Raw genomic sequence first — 21,966 nt, 5'->3', positions numbered from 1 at the left:
ATTATGAGATTATTATTTTTTTTTAATCTGTAGAGCACTCAGAACCATGCCAGGCACAAAGTAAGGACCACGTAAATATTTCTCTAGTAAAACAGGTAATGTCAACCAAATAAAATTAAACGCACAGGGTGAGCCCCAAACAGGCCAGTTGTAGAAAGCAGTTACCGCTTCCCCCCAGCTTATTTGACATGATTCTTTGTTGAGAAGCATTTTGAGGGACCAGAGTTTCAAGGAATACCCTTTGGAAAAACGTAATCCTAAAATAATGCTGAGTCACCACGACATGCACGTGGTAGGTTTCTCTCCTAAATAATCCATCCTCGAGGACGCCCGTGACGGGGGCCGTGGAGCGCAGGCAGAGGACGCGCGCTCAGAGCGCAAACCCCGGTGGCGCGGAGGTCAGTCAGGGGCCGCCGCGCCCGGTTGTACAGGCTGTCGAGTGACCTTAGGCGAGTGACTGCACAAGGGGCCACTTGCAAGGGGCCTCTCTCATATCATGGACAGTGGAGATTTGGATATTTATGACAAAGATTTCCCAGCTGATGGCAGGAGTGGGTCTTTTCCAACAAAATCAGTACTTTATGACAAATTTCTATCTTATGTGACTCAAGAAAAGGGCATTATTAAAAAATTTGCTCAATGGTCCCTTTTTGACTAAGGGTGGTCTTGGAGGTCCCCCCCCCCCCTGGCCTGGCCTGACTCCCTCCGCCCCAGCTGTGGGTCGTACTCACGGGTTGGTCGTGGAAAGGATAAACATGGAACTGTAGGGGGGCATGGGCTTGGGGCCGTCTTCCCCGGGGTCGTCTTCCTCCTCCTCCTTCTTCTCTTCCTCTTTTTTTGGCAGTGGGTCTGGGTTGGCGTTTTTGTTCACTGTTGGGACAAGAACCAACACAGGGCTCCCGCCACGATTTTCCACAAGCCTCTGGGCTCCTGTTCACTCCCCAGAGCAGGCAGTAAGCAGCTGACACTGATAAAGTGCACACTATGTGCCAGGCACCATATTATGCCGTTTAATCCTCACATAACGCTATGAGGTTGCTACTTTATGTTCCCCATTTTACAGATGAGAAAACTGAGGCACAGCGAGGCAAAGTGACTTGCCTAAGGTCACACACCTGGGAAGTGGCAGAGCTGGGACTTGAACCCCGGGCAGCCTGGCCCCAGAGTGCCTGCTCTCAACTACTCTATAGCCTTGAGTCTGGAGGGACCCTCACAGGATATTAACACAGTCCTGCCTCCATCTCATGATGCTCTTCAGACTGTCACTTGAAGGCAGGCAGGGTGAGTTCCAATATCCCACTTTACAGGTGGGGATACTGAGCTTACCTACTGTCAAACTGCAGGGTCCCCTCCCATTAACATCCCTCTCCTGACCAGGGCCAGGAGCTACCACCCTCCCAACATTGATTCTGTAACTTCACCTCACTATATGTCCACAGGCAGACTGAACCTCCCTGAGTCTCAGTTTTTCCATCTGTAAAATGGGCACAATGACAAGATCCACCATATGGGACTGTGCATTTACAGAACAGACTCATGAAAACCTCTTGCACAGAACTGACACTAGGAGAACTGGGTTACTATTATTATTCTAGGAAGTGACAAACTCACTGGGTCACCTTCAAATTCCTAGTGCTTCCCTGGTCCCAATCTCAGATGGGGGATGGAGTGGGGGGCCGTAAGAACTACCGATACCTCAAGGGCCTAGACCTGCGCTGTTCAATGAAACATGCTAATCCTGACGGTGGTGTGCTGTAAGCACACAGATGTCGAAGTCTGAGTGCGGGAAAGAGAATGTTACATAGCTTATTAATAATTTAAAAAATATTGATCACGTGTTGAATGGTAACATTTTGGATATAAATAACATTTTGCATTAAATATAATTTACTATTAGTTTATTTTACCTACTTGTATTTCTTTTATATTTTTCAATCATTCCCTCCCTCCCTCCCCCCCCCCCCTTTCTGTCTTTTAACATGGCCACCAGAAAGTTTAAAATTACTTATGTGGCCTGTGTCACTTTTCTTTGGACAGTGCTGGCTGAGAGAATCATCTGACTTCCCCAAATTTCCACCAGAAGAATCCACTGCTCCTCAAATATGGTGGCTTCCTGGCTCTCCCGAGGGGATTCGGGATGCAGGAAATATCACTAGCCCTACTGAGCATGTACAGGCCGGCTGCTGCACGCATGTTATCTCATTTAATGTTCCCAGCAGCCCTGTGGGGCAGAAACTACAGGAACACCCATTTTCCAGAGGAAGAAACTGAGGCCAGAGTGGTGGGGTCACTGTCCAGGGTCACACAGCTGAGCCTCTAGGACTGAGCCCAGGGACGCTGGTCCCCGCCCAGTGACATGCGAGGGTGGAGTCTCACCTTGGACAACGGTGTGGTTGAGGGGTGGCGGGCAGGCTGGGGGGATGTCCACCGCGGTGTGGTCGGGTTTCCTGGCAGTCTTAGCTGAGTTGGTCTGGGTGGTGCTGGGGTTGGTGACGATAAGGCTGTTCTCGGGAGTCTTGGGGGGGCCGGGGTTGGAGGGGTTCCCCGGGTTGTTGGGCATCCGGCGACTGGTGGTATTCTGGGGATTGGTGGCCGTGGCAGATGGGGCCGTTGTGGGGCCGGGGTTGGTGCTGTTCCCCATCTTGGCTGGGCTCTGGGACAGGCCGGGGTGGCCGAGGCTGTCGTGGGGACTGGCCGATTCTGCAGTGGCCAGCTTGTTGTTCTTCATGTTGTCGATGTCCTCGGCCAGCGGCGGGTCTTGGCGACCTAGGTCTTGCTGGATCGGCCGGGTGGTCGACAGGTTGGGGCCCGACACGGGTACCCCGGAGCCCTGGGTGTCTCTGTGGAAGGCAGGCCAATGAAAAAGAACTCATGACTGAGTTAGAATAACACAGAGAGAACATTTCTGGATCCTGCCTAAGACACGATCAAGCGAGCGTACAACTCGGACATTGAGAGGCGTGTCCCGAAGCCGGCCAGTGTGCCGGGCACTGAGGTTCTTGATCCCCATGTAATGTCACTGCCCACCTCCCCAGATTTCAGCTGCTGCTTCTCCTGCCAGGATGGCTGTTTCCTGGGGCACGAGAAATAAGAGGGAAAAAGAACTTTCTGCCAGAGCCTGCACCCACCCAACCAAAACTTCTAGACTGGCCTGCTTGTCCCCCATTAGCTCCTAGGCAGAACTGGGGACACAGTGTTTCCAGGAGTGGCTAAAGTAGACAAGGGGACACCATCTCTTTCAGGGTGGGGATGTCTCCGGGCTTTAAATGCCTGTAGTATGTTTGTCCCCTCCCAATATTCCACTTAGGGGAAGCAGGCAATATATGCAGGTAAACATATTACAAAATAACAATAGAAACAGTAACAGCAGACACTTGAGTAACATAAACTCCCAGGTACTGTTCTGAGCATGGACTTGAACAGCCCCTTCATCCTCAGCTTCTGGAGGGACAGTTACTAGCACTACTTCACAGATGAGGAAACGGAAGCTCACACAGGTTAGTCTCTTGCCCAAGGCAACAGCGCTGGTAAACGAATGGGATAATTTCTCACATGGATACAAGTTTGGTGGGCAAAGCATTTGAGGCAGAAGGAACAGCCAGTTCAAAGGCCTTGAGGTGGGGACAAGGTTGGTGAGTTTCAGGAGGCTGGTGTAGCTAGAGGTAGAGAGCGGGGGGATGAGATAGTGCCAGGCAAATGCCTGGTCACTTCCTGTCAGATGATAAATAAATGTCCCATTTTTCAAATGAGGACACTGAGGCCCAGAAGTCCTACAGATCCAGACCTCCCTTCAGTCTGTGTGTCCTCCCATCTGCACACTCACACCCAGCTTGGCAAAGACCCTCAGGGGCCGTGGCCCTGGTGAGGGTGGCTGGCGTCTGGGGCCTGTAAGGCCCCTCTCACTGCATGCCTGTCCTTGCGAGGCCCTGCTCTGCTCTGCTGGATCCAGGTGGACCTGGTTCCCTAGCTGCCTCCCTAAGGGCTTGGCCCCTCAGTGTGGTCTGCTTGCTTTCACACCCCCTTCTGGACCCTCGATCCTCAGATAAGGGACCTCATTGTCCCCCAATCCCTGGGCACTGGCCGTGGCCAAGTCTGTTTCCCAGAAACAAAGGACCTCTGTTGTATATAATCTCCATGACTCCTCTCTCCAGAGGGCTCTGCAGTCTAAGAATTCTCTCCATGACTTTTTATTTTAATTTTAAATTTTTATTGATTCTAGAGAAAGGAAGGGAAAGAGAAGGAGAAAGATTAATGTGAGAGAGAAACATCGTTTGGTTGCCTCCCACATGCGCCCCAACCAGGGATGGAACCCGGCATCCCGGGCATGTGCCCTGAATAGGAATCTAACCCATCACCCTCTGGTGTACGGGATGATGCTCCGACCAACTGAGCCACGCCGGCCTCTCTGGCTCTTCTTAAAGGCAACCCTTGCTTCTGCAACCTGTGCCCTCCACATGTCCTCGTAACAGCTCACACTGACTGAGTCCTTGCTGTGTGTGGGATTTTACACATTATCAGCTCATCTACTCCTTGGAATAGCCATGGGAAGTAGGCAGTATTGTTATTTCTATCTTACAGATGAGGAAACCAAGGCCCAGAGACAAGAAGGGCCTTGTCAAGGGCCACACAGGCAGTTGGTGGCAGAGCCAGTTTGGAGCCCAGACAACACGGCTCCAGCGTCCATATTCTTGACCCTACCTGACACTGAACCTGTCTTATGAAGCAGTTTGAGGCCTCCCAGAGGCTTAGCCCATAGCTGGTGGGTGTGGGAATCCTTGGCACTGTTCTATCTCAACTCATTAACTTCCTGAACAGTCCTATCAGGCTGGGATATGACTGCTCCCATTATACAGATGGGGAAACTGAGGCCTGGACAAGCTGTCATACTAGAAAATGGCTTTGTCAGGCCATCACCATCACATACAGTCACTCGAGACCAGAGCGGGCAAAAGACAGCACTCAGGTTACCCCTTTCATTTACTGCCCGGATTAGAAAGCAGTTCCAGGAACTGAAGCCCCCAGACAGCACAGGCCTGGTTCCCCAGGCCCAATCTGGAAGCCTAAATCTACCCAATGCTTAAAAGTAAAAAAAGCTGGCCTCCCTGGAGGGCCTCCCACAGGCTAAGCCACCGGCACCATCTTCCTCATTTTGTTTTTGTATTTGAACTTGCAAAAGGCCTTGGTGGTGTTTAGGAAGCAGAGGAGAGACAAGGTGTTTTATTTTTAGACTTGTCTTTCTGAGGATGCACAGGAAGGGCAGGCCCAGGAGAATTTCTCACTTCTCTGGCACGTGAGTAGGTCATGAATTGACACCTTGAAGACAGACTGACCTGGTTTAAGTCCCAGTGATGCCACTTACCAGCTACGTGACCCTCTGCAGTTTGATTAGCCTCTCTGAGCCTCAGATCCCTCACCTTTGAAATGGAAATAATGGTAGGAGACCTTCCCTGTAACTTAGAGATGAAAACGAAGATCCTGGTGCTGATTTGCTCTGTAGTCACCAGTGAGAGCCTGTTTCTCACCAGTAACAAGAACATGGGAAACTTATTGAGTCACTGTGAGGAATAAATGTGTGAGCGAGCTGAGGGCTAGAGAGTTACTCCTGGGCCTTGCCATCCAGTGGAATTGTCCTGATGGATTTAGAACTTGCTTGGGACCAGTCACCCTTTATTCCTTCTAACTTCTCCCTTTTGGACTAAGAATGTCTACCCCATGCCTCAACATTCTATTTTGGAAGCAGACAGCTTGTTTTCTAGCTTCTGGAGTTTTGTCTCCAAATGGGTTATACTATACTCAGAGCCTCACTCATTCCCAGCTTAGGTGATGAGATTTGGGATTTTTGAGTGATGCTGTAATAGGTTAAGACTTTCAGGGATAGTGGGATGGGGAAAATGTATTTTGCACATGGGATGGGCATGAGTTTTGGGGTGGAGTTAGAGGCTGCACTCTGGTGGGTTGAATGGTGGCCCCTTAAAAAACTATGTCCATCTGGGACCTGAGAATGTCATCTTTGGAAAAAGGGTCTCTGCAGATGTAATTAAGTTAGGATCATGAGATGAGATCATCCTGGATTAGGGTCGGCCCTAACTCCAAGGACAAGTGTCCTTAGAAGAGAAGGGGAGAAGGCACGCAGAGGAGAAGGCCCTGTGAAGATGGGGGCAGAGGTCAGAGGGTGTTCTACAGCTAAGGGACCCCAGACACCGAGGACAGCCAGTAGCTCTGGGACACGAACCCTGTGCCTGGACAGTGAGCATCAGCTGTAATGGTGCGGGTTAAATGAAATAAATTTGAAACCAGTATTTCTTCACTGTCTTGCACAGCCCACAAATGGGCTCCTAATGTTAACCCACTGCTGGTGCTCTTGTAAAAGTTTGTCCATCAGATGGAAACCTGGCTGGGAATATATATATATCTATATATATTTTATTTTTTAAAAATTTTTATTTTTTTAAAAAAATATATCTTTATTGATTTCAGAGAGAGGAAAGGAGAGGTAGAGAGAGAGACAGAAACATCAATGATGAGAGAGTCGTCATTGACTGAGCCCGCAACCCGGGCATGTGCCCTGACCAGGAATCGAATCCCAATCGCCTGGATCCTAGGTCAACGCTCAACCACTGAGCCACGCCCGGCCGGGCTCTCTATATATTTTAAAAATAGAGATCCCTGCCCTAGCCGGTTTTGCTCAGTGGTTAGAGCGTCACCCCATGGACTGAAGGGTCCCGGGTTCAATTCCAGTCAAGGGCACGTACCTCGGTTGCAAGCTTGATCCCCAGCCCAGGTAGGGATGAGTGAAGGAGGCAACCGATCAATGTGTCTCTCTCCTATCGATGTTTCTCTCTTACTCTCCCCCTTCTACTCTCTCTGAAAAGCAATGGAAAAAATATCCTCAGGTGAGGATTAAAATAAAAATAGAGATCCCTATCAAAAAGCAGGCTGAGCTAAATCCTTTGGCCACCATCCAGAGAAGGTGTACTCAATAACACAGCAGTTGGGACCACAATGATAGAGGTACAGCCTCACGTATGGGACCACGAGCCCCTTGTTCAGATGAAAAGGGGACTGGCAGGCCTTGTTCTGTCTTGTAGTTTTAACAAGCTCAGCTGGCAGCAGCCCACTATCAATCTCCAAGAGGTTTCATTTCTAAATGTCTCCAAGGAGAACCTAAAAGGGGCAGAAAACTCTGAAGTCAGGCCCCTTCCCCCCTTCCTCTTGGGGATTCGCCATCCTTTGCCCTTAATTGGCAGCTGGTTGCATAATGCTTGTCCTGAACCACATCCCTTTGCCAGCTAATCACTTCAGCATCCCTCTGACGAGGGCTGTGGACATCTTGCCTGGGGCATGCTCAGGCCCCAGACCCAGAGGGTGGTCCTGCTTCCTTGTGCCCCCACTGTCCCAAGGACTGACATGTATTAACTTATTTAATCCCACAACTACCACCACTGGAGGTGGTATTAGAATCAGCCCATTTTAAGGATGAGGAAACTGAGGCGTAGAGAGGCAAAGGCATTCGCCCAGTATTACTCAGCTGGGAAGGGGCTGAGCTGGACTCTAGTCCTAGAGATTTTAAGATACGATGCCACTCAATGAAGAAAATAGGGGTGACAGATACATTGGGGTACATGGAATGGGGTTGTTGAAGGTACTGGCTAAGGCCCAGTGGGGGTACTATAAGAATCAGGGTGTTAAAGGATGAAGCACCCCTACTTCCCCATGCAGGATAAGCTGTGAGGCTCAGAAGTTCAGTATCTCGATTCTTGCTCCTTTTGGGCAGTGGGTTGTCATGGTGATGAGAGCAGGTAGAACTAAGAGGCAAAGAGCCGAGATGCTAATTCTGGGGGGTGGGGTACAGGTCTTGGCAGTGTCTCCTGTGCTCAGTCAGATCTAGCAGAGTCCTCCCACTACTGGAGTGAGTGGTGGACACTCTATGATCCAGGTTTTAACTGGGGGTCAGGGAAAGCTCCATCCTCACTTTGGTCACCCTGGGGTGCCACTGGGTTCAGCTGCCTGCTGTGCGGGACCTGAGGCCAACAACTATTGAATGATATGAAACAGAATTGCTTCCACTCACTTTTCACTGGGGTGAGCCAATGAAAGCTTTAGGGGAGGGAGAGATTTAAAGCTGGGGAAACGAGATGAAGTGAAGTAGAAATGGCGGGAAGCAGAGGGAACAGAAAGAAAACAATCATATATATTATCAGTATTCTGGAGAATGAAAAACACAGAGTGTGTCTGGGAAAAGGCCCAAGGAACGACAAGAGGAAAAATGCGGGAGGCAGACCTCTGAGGCAGGGCCACTGGCTTCGCTGTAATATGGAACCGAAACGTCTTTTTACTGTATTATATTCTTGAATAAAGTTCTCACTTTGTCATTCTTATTTTTCTTAAAGCAGATGAATGGCTCAATCTTGGACTTTTTTCTGTAAAAAGTGCCTGAAGTTTTATTTCCAGCGAGCATTAGAACCTTTTTATCAGCCAAATGAATAACGCCTCTCCTGGCCAGGGCGTTTGACATGCCTATTAACAAGGGAGTTAGCAGTGCCACCCTGGTTTAGGATAGAGCCTGACCAGCTGAGCGTGTGTGTAGAAGTGGGAGGTACTTTCTTTCTCTGGAGAGGAGGGGGGAACAGAGGCCAGCTGTGGAATTTCATACTTCTACTGGTAGCTGGCTGCCCTTAGGGAAGTCCCTTTTCCTCTGTGGGCTTCAGTTTCCCCATCTGTAAAAAGAGTGAGTGAACAATCTAAAGACTATGATCTTAAGTTGTTTTTTAATGTCTGTGAGTCTTAATAATAATAGTAATAGCTAATGCCTATTGAGTGTTCACCACTACTAATAAAAATAGTTAACATCTAGCCCTGGCCGGTGTGGCTCAGTGGTTGGAGTGTCAGCCCATGCACTGAAGGGTCGAGGGTTTGATTCCCAGTTAAGGGAGTGTACCTGGGTTGTGGGTTGGGTCCCTGGCCCCTTTTCTGTGTGCATGTGGGAGGAAACTGATCAAGGGGTCTCTCTCTTGCATTGATATTTCTCTCCTTTTTTACTCTCTCTCCCCCCTCCCTCCCTTCCACTCTCTCTCAAAATCAATGGAAAAAAAATCCTTGGGTGAGGATTAACAACAACAAAAAGTTAACATCTACTGAGAGTTTAATAATAATATTCATCCTAATAGTTAACATTTACTGAACACTTATTATAAGCCAGGCACTATTTAAAGCATTTTACATATACTAACTCATTTGAATCTTATGTCTACCCTAGGAGGTAGGTACTGCACTTATCCCCACTTTGGAGGTGGGGAAACAGAGACCCAGAGAGGGGAAGTGATATACTGCAAGTCACACAGCCAGGAAATGATGGGGCAGGAGTGTGACCTCTGGCTCCAGAGTCCTGGCCCTTCGCCATCAGGCTGTGCTGCCATTCTGTCCCTCTCATTCTGCCTCCTTCAATAATGGGAGCACATAGAATACTAAAAATGATATTTATAGTTATATTAGTAGTAATAATAGCAACAGTGATGCATTGGTCCTTAATTAGGCAGTCCTGTACTGAATACTTTATTCTGCCTAAAATTACTTCAGGGGCCTCCTATGGCTCCGAGAGGACTCAAGGCCCTGCTGGCTGATCCACCACTGTCCCTTCAACCTTTTGTCTCTCCTCACCCTCCAAAATGCAAACTGCAAACTGGCCTCCTTCTGGTCCTTTGCACATGCTGTTCTTAGCTTGGAACACCTCCCTTCCTTCTCTAACTGTTCCTTTCGGAAGCCTGTTACCTGCATGGCCATTACCCGCAATTACTTGATTGAATCCACAGCCTGCCTTAGACTATAGTAGGCACTTAGTAAACACTGAAGGAATGAATGAATAAACCTGTAAGAGAAAACCCCAGAGCAGGAATGACTTGGAACAATGGTTTTCAGGGGGTTGTTGTGAAAATATGTGGAGACCTAATGATATAATAATTAGGGGGCACTGTGGGCATTTAGGAAGCGGGATGCAGGTACACTAATATCTTAGCATATGCAGGGCAGTTCCACCTGGGGAAGAATTAGTCCATCTCCTTCATGACTTTCATATGCCCCTCACACAGGTGAAAATTCTGCTTGCAATGATCTGTGCCTTTAGTTTTACCCTAACTGTGTTTTCTGTATGAGAATAAAAAGTATTTTTGCATGTTTTAAATATACATCACATTTCCCCTGAATGCAACTATTGGACAAATTAGGGAAGGCTAGACTCGATTTCATAAGGAGCTTCACTCTGAGACCGCCAATCACAGTAGACACTGGCCCGGAGGCCCCCATTTTGGAACATCTCCACACTGATGGCAATGTTCTTGTGTTATGTAAGTTGTCCGCACAACCCAGAGTCAGCCGGCATTTGTACCTGTAGCATTCCTGATGACTTTGCGAAGTTGCCTGTCTCAGAATTACGTCACTCTGTGCTCTAGAGTCTCTTACTTAAAGTGTGGTCCCTAGATCTGGGAACTCTTTAGAAATGCAGATTCCCAGGTTGCACTTGAAACCTACTGAATTAGGATCTGTGTTTCAGCAAGATCCCTGGGGATTCACGCACACATCTGATTTTAAGTGCTGGCCTGCTGCGTATGTCATGTAACAGACCCACTTCAACACAACTTTAAAAAATCAATATGATGCCATAATGGTGATATAAAAGAAGACTAACGGGACATTAATAAAAGAATAATGTCTGTTTTAACATGTAAGTTGTTGGGCTGCTACATGGACCTTCTAAGGAGTGTTCCAAAATGTTATGAAAAAGAGGCTGCTGTTTGTACCTGGGTAAAGTGCCAGCCCGGAAGATGCTTCTGAAAGCCTTGAGCCCTGTTCCCCGTTCAGTGATGAGGACCCAGAGTGGCTTTTAAAATCCCCTTAGGAAAAGCGTCAGGTGAAAAGACAGCTGGATCAATAACAGCTAAAAATGGTCTCAGCTGACCAAGCACTGTGCCAGCTGCACCTTCAGGCCCTTTGCGAGTATTACCTCATTTAATTCCTGCAATGACCCATTATGCCATTTTAGATTCCACTATGCCATTTTACAGATAGAGGGAACTGAGGCCCAGAGTTGTGAAGTCACTTGCCCAAGGTCACACAGCAAGCGCTTGGAAGAGCCGGGTAAGTCTGGGGGAGAGTTTCTGTGGAGTTTCCTTGAGATGCAGGAGGGCATGATGACCATCAGGTGTCAGATGGCCTGGGTTCAAGGCCACTTGTTAGATGTGTGACCTTGGGCAAGTCGCTCCACCTGTTTCCCCATCTGCGCACTGGGGTGATGACAATGGGATCTATCTCAGGGGGTTGCTGAGAAGACCGAGTTGAGCAGGGCAGTGCCAGGCGTATAGCAAGGGCCACGGGGACTGTTATTACTGCGGTATTGTTACTACTGCCCAGATGCCAGGCGGCCGCCACTTACTTCCTCCGCCGGTGCCTGCGCTCCTTGTCCTCCCTCCGCGCGTCCGGGTCGTAGGTGGCCGCGGCGCCGTGCCGGTGCCGCCGCCTCCGCTCGCCGCCCTCGGGGCCCTCGCCCTCGCCCTCGCCGGCCCGGGCCGGCCGGCCGCCCTCGCGGTGCCGGGACCTCCGCTCGGCCTTGTCCTCCGGGGCCTCCTCGCCCGGCCTGCGATGGGCCCGGTGCCTGCGGGGCTCGCCGTCGGCGCCGGCGCGTGGGGACCCGCTGCGGCTCTCCCGGCTGGCCCCCGGCCGGTGCGCGTGCCTCCGGTGGGGGTCCCCGGCCTTGGCGCGCTCGGCCTCCCCCTCCCAGAACCCCGGCGGCTCCAGGCCGCCCTCCCGGGCGTGGTGGTCCGACTCCCGGCCGTACGGCCCCTCCCGGCTCAGCTCGGCCTCCTGGCTGCCGGCCCAGGGCCGCCGGGCGTCCAGGCCGCCGGAGCCGGGGTCCCGCGCCCGGTCGTGGAAGCGCGCCTGCTTGCGGAGGAAGTCCTCGGCCCGCTGCTGGCCCAGGCGCTGGTCTACCGTGGGCTCGGCCGCGCGGCTCTTGTTGGTGTTATTGTTGCGGTTCTCCTGGGGATCCACCACCAGCGGCCGGTCCAGGTGGGTCTTCACGTCGGGCCGCAGGTGCCGCGCATAGGTGGCTTTCCAGCGCTCGTCGGGGTCCATCTCGTTGTACAGGGCCTCCCGGCTGGCCAGCAGGTTCTGTTTGCGCATCTCGCTGGTCCGCTGCTCCCACACGGACTTGGTTGACTTCTGGTTCTTCTGTTGCTCCTTCCTGCAAGGGAAGGGGGCACGGGTTAGAGCACCGCTGGGCACCGCACCTGCATGGGACACTTGGGCTTATGGGAGTCTCAACCCAGGTGGGCGTCTTGTCTCAGGTGGGCATCTCCCAGCTGGGGCTCTTGGCCTAAGTATATGTCTCAACTGTGTGGAAAATTCAACCTTGCTGGATATCTCAGCCTTATAGGTGTTTTGGCCCAGGTGGGCATCTAAGTCCAGATACAAAATGTTTATCTCCACCTAGCTGGGCATTTGGGTTGATGGGGGTCTCAGCCCAGGTGGGTGTCCCCATCGTCCTCTTTATATTATAGCACATGACTCCCTGGAGGGCTTGTTGATGTTTAAAATATTTTAACTTCTGACTCAGCCAATCATAATGGACACTGGCCTGGAGCAGGTTCCAGAGGCCCCTGTATTGCTTGCAGGACCCTTCAGTTTTAGGTCATAGGAGGTCTAGGGGTTCCAGGAGAGCCTGAGTGGGCACTTAGGAGTCTACAGGAAGTGCCTATTTATGCTGGAGCAAAGCAGCCAGCGGCAGGCCTGCTGCTGGGAATGCTGCTGAGGCTGGAGCTCTGCCTGGGGTATCAGATTTTTTCAGGGGTTTGGTGTGCACTGATAGTTTTATACAGACCTTGACCTTCCATAGGCTGCCTGAACATGAACCTTCTTTGGCTCCCCGCTCCCAGCCACCTCCTTCTACTTTGGGAAAGAAAGCCTCCTCCCCATTGTTCCATGATGCACTGCTCCACAATCCTCAGGGCACCCCACAGAGGCACAATTAAGAATCTTGGTGTCAACAAACCTCCCTTCTATCAAGACACCTTAATTCTCACCACCTCTGATCCACCAGCAAACTCTGTCCAGTCTACCTTCATGATCTGCCTAGAATTCATCTGTATCCATCACCTCTTCGGTCACCACTCTGATCCAGCCACCACTATCTCTTTTGCATGGACCAGTGCAGTCATCTCCAACTTGGTTTCCTGGCTCCTGCCCTCACCCCCAGTTTGTTTCCCTGGGAATAGCAGCCAGAGGGAGCCTGTGAACTCCTGAGTCAGGTCCTGTCCCTCTGTTCAAGAACCCTCCAGGGCTCCCACCTGACTCAGAGCAAAAGTTTAAGTCCTGCCCATGGTTCACAAGGTCCTGCATGATCTGCCCTGTCACCTCCTTGCCTTCATCTCCTCCCACTCTCCTCGCTTGCTCACTCATACTGACCTCTTAAATACACGGTGCATGCTGCTGCCTCAGAGCCTTTATATGTGATGTCCCCACTGCCCGGTGCCTGGATGCTCTTCCTTTAGGTCCCCCCATGTCTCCTTTCTCCTTCAGGCCTTGTCACCTTCTCAGTGAAGACTTTCCTGACAACTATATTTAAAAATCTCAACTCTCTCTATCCCTAGCACTCAGTACATCAGTTAATGCTGTATCCCCAGCGGCTAGAATGTGCCCGGCACACAGTAAGTAGGTGCTTATTAACTATTTATTGTGTGAAAATGAGTGGGAGGGCAAAAGTACCTCTTCCTAAAGCTCAACCCTGTCAAGGACTGTTTCCTGCCCCAAATCCTTGACTGGGAAGATGTGGAGGCCCAGGAGCATGCCAGCCAGAGCCAGGGCACTTACACAGCTATGGACAAGTTGGCCGCGGACAGAGGACTCACTTCTGCCACCTCCTTGGCTTTCTGGAGGGCGAGTTTCTGGTTGGCTGCCTCTTCTTCTTCTTGTTCATCCTAAAAGGTACATGGGATCCCTGTTTACAAAACTTGAACTAGGCCTTGGGGCCTCATTTCTGACCCTACTGCTTATCATGGGCAACTCTGGGAATATTTACAAACAGGTTTGGCCTTGGTTTTGACCAATCAGAGCCAAGGCCAAGGCAATCGGAACAGCTGCCTAGTGTACTGCTATCCCCTGTATGTACAGGCCCAGCTCATTATTAACCCTATGTTAGCATACAACCAGAAGAAGAAGAAAAGGAACAAGACTCCCTTCCCTTTTCACAGTGGGGATTTTTCTGCACTCTGTCTCAAGGAGCTGGAAATTAATGCAAAGATTTTCCTCTTACTGTACTTTCCAGGCCATGTAAGCTCTCTGAACCAAGACTGGAAAACACACACAACAACACTGACTAGTCCCCATGTGCAGAAAAATCTGGCATCCCAGGGCCCATCCCATGCACTGCCAACAGCCTCCAGAAGGAAATTGGGAGGAGCTTATATTCTCAGCAGGTTAGGTTCAAAAAGGAGGAGGATGGGGGAAGATGTTTTAAAAAATACATACAGAAAAAGATGTTTTGGGGCCTTAAATCCTTCTTCAGACTTCATGCAGGGCCTCACTCGTAAAACAGAAAAGCCAACAAAGAAAAAGCAAAGAAAAGGCAACGAGAAAGAAATGGCCAGAGGTGAACCCACCAGTAAGTCATGTGATCCCTGTGCTGGGATCTCTGGGGCAAGAAGCAATCTTACCACCTCCGAAATAATCAGATCAGGACACTCTCCATCAGCGAGAACATGGAGGTGGGACCCAGCCAGGCCCCCAGGTCTCACAAGGCCTCCCTTCCTCCTGGCACAACATCCAGCATTTCTCAGAGCTGGGCCCAGGGACTGCCTACTTCAGAAATACTGCAAATACAGATTCCCAGGCTTCCCAAAGAACCTGGGTAGGGCCCTAGAACCTGCATTCTTAACAAGCTCCCAGGTGAGTATGAAACACGCTCAAGTTTAAGCACCAGTACACATGGTTATGAGCACAAATTTTAGACCCACTTAGATTCAAATCCCAGTTCCACTACTTATTGCTGTGTGACCTTGGGCAAGCCTCGTAACCTCTCTGTGCCTCCCAATCCTCATCTAAAATTTCAGCTCTCTCTGACTTTCTCTAGGTCACTTTTTCCCTTGGTACATATTGCCATCTGACAAATTTATTTCTTGTCTGCTTCTCTCACTCAAATAGCAGACCCATGAGAGCAGGGATTTCTGCCTATTTTGTTTATGGCTGTGTCCCTGGTTCCTACACCAGGCCTTGCTCACAGTAGGTGCTCAATAAATGCTTTTGAATGAATGACAAAAGCTCTGAGAAGGTGCATCCGGGGGTTTCTGTGAGCATTAGATGAGCTAAAAACATATCAGGGGCTTGTGGGGTGCCTGCCATATATTAAATGCTAAGATATGCTTGTGGAATAAATGAAGGAAAGAATGTGAGTCTGGAGAATGTCCACACTTCACAGGTGAGGAGCTTGCCTTTCTCCCTCCCCTTCACCCACCCTCCTAGTGTCCCCTCTCCCCAATGAGTTGGATGAGCTCATGGCTGGATCGGCCCCCAGAGCAGCCATGCCAGCAGGCTCCATGGTGGCCCGGCCCAGGGCTGTGTGTTTGGGGTGGTGGAGACTTCCGTTTCCTCCCCAGTCGGAGCTGGGCCTGGGAAACTCTCTCTCCCTCCTGCCAGGGCCGGCAGATGGAGGGTTGGCAAGGTCTGCTCAGTTCGGTTCAGTTCCATGAACACATCCTGAACACCTCGAGGCACTGGGGCCATGAAGCTGCGGGAGGCCCCAGGCCTGGTCCTCCTGGGCTGGGAGGAAGACTCTACACATTCTCTTAAATTGATGGGGCTGCTGGCGCAAAGTTTAGGGCAAATCACTGCTAGCTCCTAACATGCCTTTGTTGCTGACCCCCCTCCCCCAAATTGTAAAAAGGTATTCAGCTTACATTGTGCAGTGCACAACCTGCACAACCATCCCCGTGGCCCTGCCTGTGGGCATTCCCAGGGATGTGAGCAGTGTCACTGAGAACAATGTTGCCTCCTCTGGCCTGTATGTGGTGGGCCTGACTCCCAGGGAGTCCAAGGTTGCCCAAAGTGGCATTGGCACCAGGTTTTGCCCAGACAATTCCTTCTCGGTGACCACAGATAAAACTGGGCTTCTCCTCACACAGATGGTTCTCACTCCCAACCTCCAAAATTCTCTTTTCATTTCATTTCCTCTGCTCTTCTGATCTTTGAGGGGTCACATCTCTGCCTTTTCAGTTCCTAGTTATGTGGTGAGGTCATTTAACCTTCCTGGGTCTCATTTTCCCCATCTGTGAAATAGGGATAACAGTAACTCCCTATCTGTTATGTTTGCTGGTGGCAGTTACACTTTCTGTGGTTGCTATTATTATTTTATCATTACCTGCCCAGCTGGGCTCAAATGAAAGTAGCAGGGTGTGTGAGTCAAGAACTTGGGTTCTGGAGTTTGCCAGCTCTGGGTTCGAATTCCAGCCTTCCCTTTACCCGTTCTATAAAATGAGAGCTCTAGGTCTGGGGCCTGGCTTGTGCCCAGTGACTAACAAAGGCTCCTTTTATTGAGCACTTAATGTGTACCAAAAACTGCTGAGCACCTGACAATGCACAGTGTGATGCTATATAAATAGCAGCTGCTATTTTCATGCCAGCTGGGCCCAGTGACTGCCTTTCTGAGCCTCAGTTTTCCCTTCTGCAAAAAGGCGATAACAGCAATGCCTGGCACCATGAGTATCAGAATTCTTCATTGCTACCAACCAGCAATGATGTCCAGCCAGCTCACGGGGATGGACATCAAGCCCCAGGACCCTGTGTAGGTTATTCTCCATCTGTCCCACTCTTTCAGTTCTAGAGTGACAGTACAGTGCCCTCGAGCCTGGGGTGGGGGCCGCACCATTCCTTGGAGGTCCCTTGACACTGCCCACTGCCTATCCACAGGCTCTCGGTGGAGTTTGCCATCTGTTTCCTGAAACCCGGTGCCTCACCCCCTCCCACCTCCTCTGCCATAGAATCCACTTGACTAGCACAGTCTGCGTGGGGAGGAGGCGCCTTCTCCCTCGTATGGTGCATCCGGGGCAAACACTCTGACCCTGTCCCCATCCCCGCATGCCCAGCACAGTCCTGATCTGCCACAAGCAGGCGGTAACTTTTCCAGAGAAACCTTCTCCCACCAACTGCACCTTGGTAAGCTCCTGGGCGTTGGCCAAATTATCCACCGCGATGGCCAAGAACACGTTCAGGAGGGTGTCTTTGGACGCCAGAGTTAGGGAAAGCAATGTCACTGGGACCTGAGTATGTGGGTCTCCTGATCGCCTCCCTCATGCCCCCATCTGGGCGCGTCCGAGGCCCAGGTATGTCCCCACGTCCCGCCACGGAGGATACAGTTCCCGAAGAGTGTCAACACGATGAAGTAGATGGAGAACACCATGCCGCCCTGCACGCCGCCCTGAGATTTGATGCCGTCGTACATGACCTCGTTCCAGTCCTCGCCCGTCAGGATCTGAAAGGGAGGGAGGAACACACAGCCAACCCCCTCTCAGCCATGGGCCCTGGAAGACGCAGCTGTGGGGCCCAAACCTGCCTGTCCCTGCAGTGAGGGGCTCTCAGCCCAGCTTCTAGGGAAAGGGGGCCCTGGGGAAGTCATGAACCTCTGTAACTGTTTCCCTGATATAAATGGGGATCTGATAGGAACTGAGTCGTGCCCCCTAAATAAATACATTGACGCTCTAAGCCTTCATGCAATGCTATTTGGAAATGGTAGGTAATTAAGGTTAGATGAGTTCATGAGGGTGGGGCCCTAGGTGATGAGATTAGTGCCTTTGTAAGAAGAGACACAACAGAGCTTGGGCATTCTCTCTCTGGCTCTCCTCCCCCATGTAAGGACCTGTCGAGAAGGCCTGCTTGCTGGCCAGGAAGAGTCCTCACCAGGAACCACCCCTGTGGGCACCCTGACCTGACTTCCAGACTCCAGAACTGTGAGAAATAAATTGCTGTTGTTTAAGTAACATCTTCACTGGTCCTCTGGGCTGCTGTGCCTGGGGCAGGGCAGGTGCTCGTGACCAGAGAAGGCCCTGCCAGCAGGTGCTGGCAAACAGAAATTGGGCTGATGCTCACGGAAAGACTGAGAGGACACATGTGTGGTATCCACACACTCATTAAAAAAATTTCACTCTCCTCCTTCATAGTATTTCCACGAGGATCAAGTAAATGTGAAAGAACTCCCGACATGCTGATGTGTTAACCCAGGGTTTCTTGGCCTCGGCACTGCTGACATCTGGGGCGGGGCATCCTGCGTACTGTGGAGTGTTGAGCAACAGCCCTGGCTTCCTCCCACTAGATGCCAGGAGCACCCACCTCCATGTTTGGGGTTACAACCCAAAGTGTTTCCAGACACTTTCAAGTGGCCTTGGGGGGCAGAATTGCTCTTGGGCCAGAACCTCTGTGCTGAGGATCTGTGGGTGGTGGTTACTACTATTGAATCATTTATGTGAGGGCTCAGAACTTTGCTTCATGGATGGTCCTCTTTCCAACCCCCATCTTGGGATCTTATTTAGAACCCCCCCCCCAGGAGAAGGCGGGAATGAAGTCCCATTTTCCATACACTGTCCTCCAAAGAGACAGAACCCACTAGAAAGGCTCTCCCAGCTGGGCCAGTCCCAATCCTCAGGTCATGTGCCCACATGGGTGCAGAACCTGGTTTGGAGGCACTGCCCAGGGTGAGTATCTTTGTTCTGGAACACAGGAGTGGGATGTCTTGGAGAGGATGTGTAGCAGCTGTGTCTTTTATTTTTTGTATTCTGCTGCTTTGATACCTCAGCCACCTTCTCTCTTTTGTTTAATTTTTATTTATTTATTTTTATTAAATTTATTGGGGTGGCAATGAAACATATCTTGAATACCTGTTACTTTTTTTTTTAATCCTCACCTAAGGATATTTTTCCCACTGATGTGAAATAGATACATCGATTGGTTGCCTCCTTGACCGGAATGGAACCCACGACCCTTCAGTCCGCAGGCCGATGCTCTAACCATTGAGCAAACCCGCCAGGGCGCTCAGCCACCTTCTCTATCAGGCTCTCACACTCAAGGCCAGCATTCTTTCCCCAAATCACCCCAGGGCCAGGTGCCAGACAACTCAGGAAAGCATCTACACCCCAGAACCCGCTGAAACTATCCAAATTAGCCAATCCTCACCCTGCTCACCCTGCCTCCTCTACTCCTTCCTATGGAAACCCCATAAAGGCTCCTGCCCATGTTTCCCGTCCCCCTGCCTCTGGACTCTGGTGCTTTCTTGTGTGGCCCTGTACAGTGTGGGGCTGGGTGAAGGTCGTACCTGAAACACTGTCATTATTGCTGCTGGAAAAGTGTCAAAGTTGGTAGGAGGAGTCCCTTCATCGAAATTAAACCTGTGGGGAGAAGGCAAACATTTCCCGTTGGCCCTGCCCCAGGCACTGTGAGGCATGGTTCAGCATCTTGTTTCCAGGGCAACATCTCCAGCATCTCTGTCCCCCAGAGGACACCTGAGTGGTACCCTGGGCCCTGCCTGTCTGGGTGAGTGCACAGGGCATCCAGGCCACAAGGGCAGTCGGCATGATGAAGGTGGGCCTGAGTCTCTGGAGGCTCTGAGCTTGGCGTGTGGGGGCTGAAGGGGTGCCTGGGCCAGACCCCAGGGAAGCAGACGTCGGAGAAGCTGCTGAGCACTTACTGGCCGCCAAAGAGCTGCATTCCTAAAAGTGCAAAGACGACGATGAACAGGAAAAGGAGGAACAACAGGCTGATGATGGATTTCATGGAGTTGAGAAGAGAGACGACCAGATTCCTGAGAGACGCCCAGTACCTGCCAACAGAGGCCGGGGGTGGGGGCGGGGGGTGAGGCTGGGACTGGGTGGCGGCAGCTGAGCCCACCTTCTCAACATGCTGGAGGTGCCCCACCCCCCTGGCCCCCACGCCCGTCCTCCCCACCCCCAAAGACTTACTTTGTGACTTTGAAAATACGCAATAACCTGAGGGCTCGTAACACACTGATTCCAAAGGATGTGCCGGGTTTTATGACGGCCCAGATGACCTCAAAGATGCTCCCGATGATAACCTAGAACACAGGATCTGCTCTCGTGTCCACAGTCCTTGCAAACACACCCTGGCCTGAATCTTGCAGGAACCCAACCCAACTCCCACCCTCACATGTAAGCAGGGTGTGGGTCTCAGGCCCCTCTCATCCCTTCTCTATTTTTATTAAGAGCTGATGAGAGCAAAGAATTCCTGAGACACATCATTACCAAGTGAGTGCCCATGCAGCTACCACCCACGTGAGAAACAGGACATGTTGGCACCCTAGGAGCCTCTGGGGACCCCTTAAGACATAACCACTGTCCTGAATTTTGTAATAACTATTTCCTTGATTTAAAAAAGATAGAGGTGAAACTCACATAACAAAATTAACCATTTTAAGTGCACAATTCAGTGGTAACATTCATGTGTAATATTGTACAATCATCGTCTCTATCTAGTTCCAGAACATTTCTGTCATCCCCAAAGGAGACCTTGTCCCCATGAGCAGTCGCTCTCCATGCCCCCTCCCCCAGCCCCTGGCAACCACTGATCTGCTTTCTGTCTCTATGGATTTGCCTCTTCTGGACATTTCATAGAAACGGAGTTACGAAATATGTGACCTCTGTACCCAGCTTCTTTCACTTACCATAATATTTTTGAGGTCTCTGTCTTTTTAAAGTATCTGAGTATCATCCCTAACCAATGCAGCTTAGTTCCGTCCATGTGAACTTTGATGAGCAGAACGGCACACCCCGTATGGTCTGCTTTGGTCACTGCCTGCCTCTTTCTGTGCAATATTGTACAGTCCATGGGCACAGCTGTGGAGGGTGGCTTTTCGTTGCTGCGGAGAATTCCACTGCATGGCCACGCCACCACTGACCCATTCTACTGCAAAGGGGTATCTGGATCATTTGGTGTGGGACTATTATAGGCAGGGCCGCTCAGAATAGGCTTGTATGTGTTTCCTGGGCATCTGTGTGGGTTTCTCTAGCGCCAATCCCCAGTGGTGGCATGGCCAGGTCCCCCCACTTTCCAAAGAAGGTCCATACATTGCCCCTCTCACTGGCAGTGGCGGACAGCCTGGGAGCCTATACCCAGTGTTTGAGATGGTCCTCTCATTCCTGCTGCAGTTAGCTGAGCCTCTCATACCCAGGGGCGGTGCTCTCCCTTTCCAGTGTCCCTGAGTGTCAGCCATGCTGGAGAAATGAATTCCTTAGAAACCAGGGCACTTACCCCACAGTCAAAGCAGTTGAAGGAAGAGTGGAAATAAGGCCGTGTCCCAAGCCCGTACATTTTTATAAACATTTCGGACATAAAGAGTCCTAAGAAAATGAATTCTGCATAGTCTACAGGGGAGAGGGAGGAAACAGAGAGAAGGTTAGTTTTGTTGAGGGGGAAGGGTTTACAAAGTCAGATGGCTCTGACTTTCCTGTTAATCCCAATCCTGTCCCTTGCCTGGCCTGGCGTAAAGGGAGAGAGGACAGTCGTTAGTGTCCTTGGCCAAAGATTATTCAAGGCTACCTTTCCACAAAACTCAGTTTCACCTCTGTTAATGGGAAGGAGTGACAACTGTCCCCCACCCGCCAACCAACCTACCCAGACCAATCTTAAAAGGAGTGAGATAAACTTCAGCGGGTCTTTATCTTTCAGGTGTTGCTTTGGTTTGATGAGAAGGGTTGGATGTAGATCATTGCCAAGACCTTAGGTTTTGTGTTGAGTGGTGAGTTCCTGGGAGTTTACTACATTTTAAACACTAATGAGCAAATCAACAAATGAAATAACTAACTGCCTAACTAACAATAGCTTACTAACTGGCTAACTAACAAAATAACGATGGCCCCCCTATGATGCCAGTGTATCACAATCTAAGAATTATGATTAATTTACTTCTTTCTTTGTTCATCTTCA

The 21,966-nt window shown here is 50.6% G+C and overlaps 1 protein-coding gene across 1 annotated transcript in view; it reads right to left on the bottom strand.

Moving 5' to 3' along the window:
* CACNA1A (calcium voltage-gated channel subunit alpha1 A) overlaps window positions 1-21,966 on the bottom strand; it is a 163,898-nt gene that overhangs the window by 58,742 nt on the left and 83,190 nt on the right. Inside the window, exons 11-20 of the mRNA XM_087816760.1 lie at window positions 21,292-21,404; window positions 19,986-20,098; window positions 19,715-19,846; window positions 19,343-19,415; window positions 17,392-17,509; window positions 17,190-17,257; window positions 13,858-13,964; window positions 11,426-12,232; window positions 2,377-2,840; window positions 732-870 (exon numbers count right to left, since the gene is read on the bottom strand). Of these exons, the coding sequence (XP_087672886.1) occupies window positions 732-870; window positions 2,377-2,840; window positions 11,426-12,232; window positions 13,858-13,964; window positions 17,190-17,257; window positions 17,392-17,509; window positions 19,343-19,415; window positions 19,715-19,846; window positions 19,986-20,098; window positions 21,292-21,404 (2,134 nt within the window). The remainder of the gene's footprint in view (window positions 1-731; window positions 871-2,376; window positions 2,841-11,425; window positions 12,233-13,857; window positions 13,965-17,189; window positions 17,258-17,391; window positions 17,510-19,342; window positions 19,416-19,714; window positions 19,847-19,985; window positions 20,099-21,291; window positions 21,405-21,966) is intronic.

The sequence above is a fragment of the Miniopterus natalensis genome, chromosome 4 (assembly GCF_054644295.1).
Source record: "Miniopterus natalensis isolate mMinNat1 chromosome 4, mMinNat1.hap1, whole genome shotgun sequence".
Lineage (NCBI taxonomy): Eukaryota > Metazoa > Chordata > Mammalia > Chiroptera > Miniopteridae > Miniopterus > Miniopterus natalensis.
Note: the sequence above shows the minus strand (reverse complement) of the source record. Positions and strands in the feature narration are given on the sequence as shown.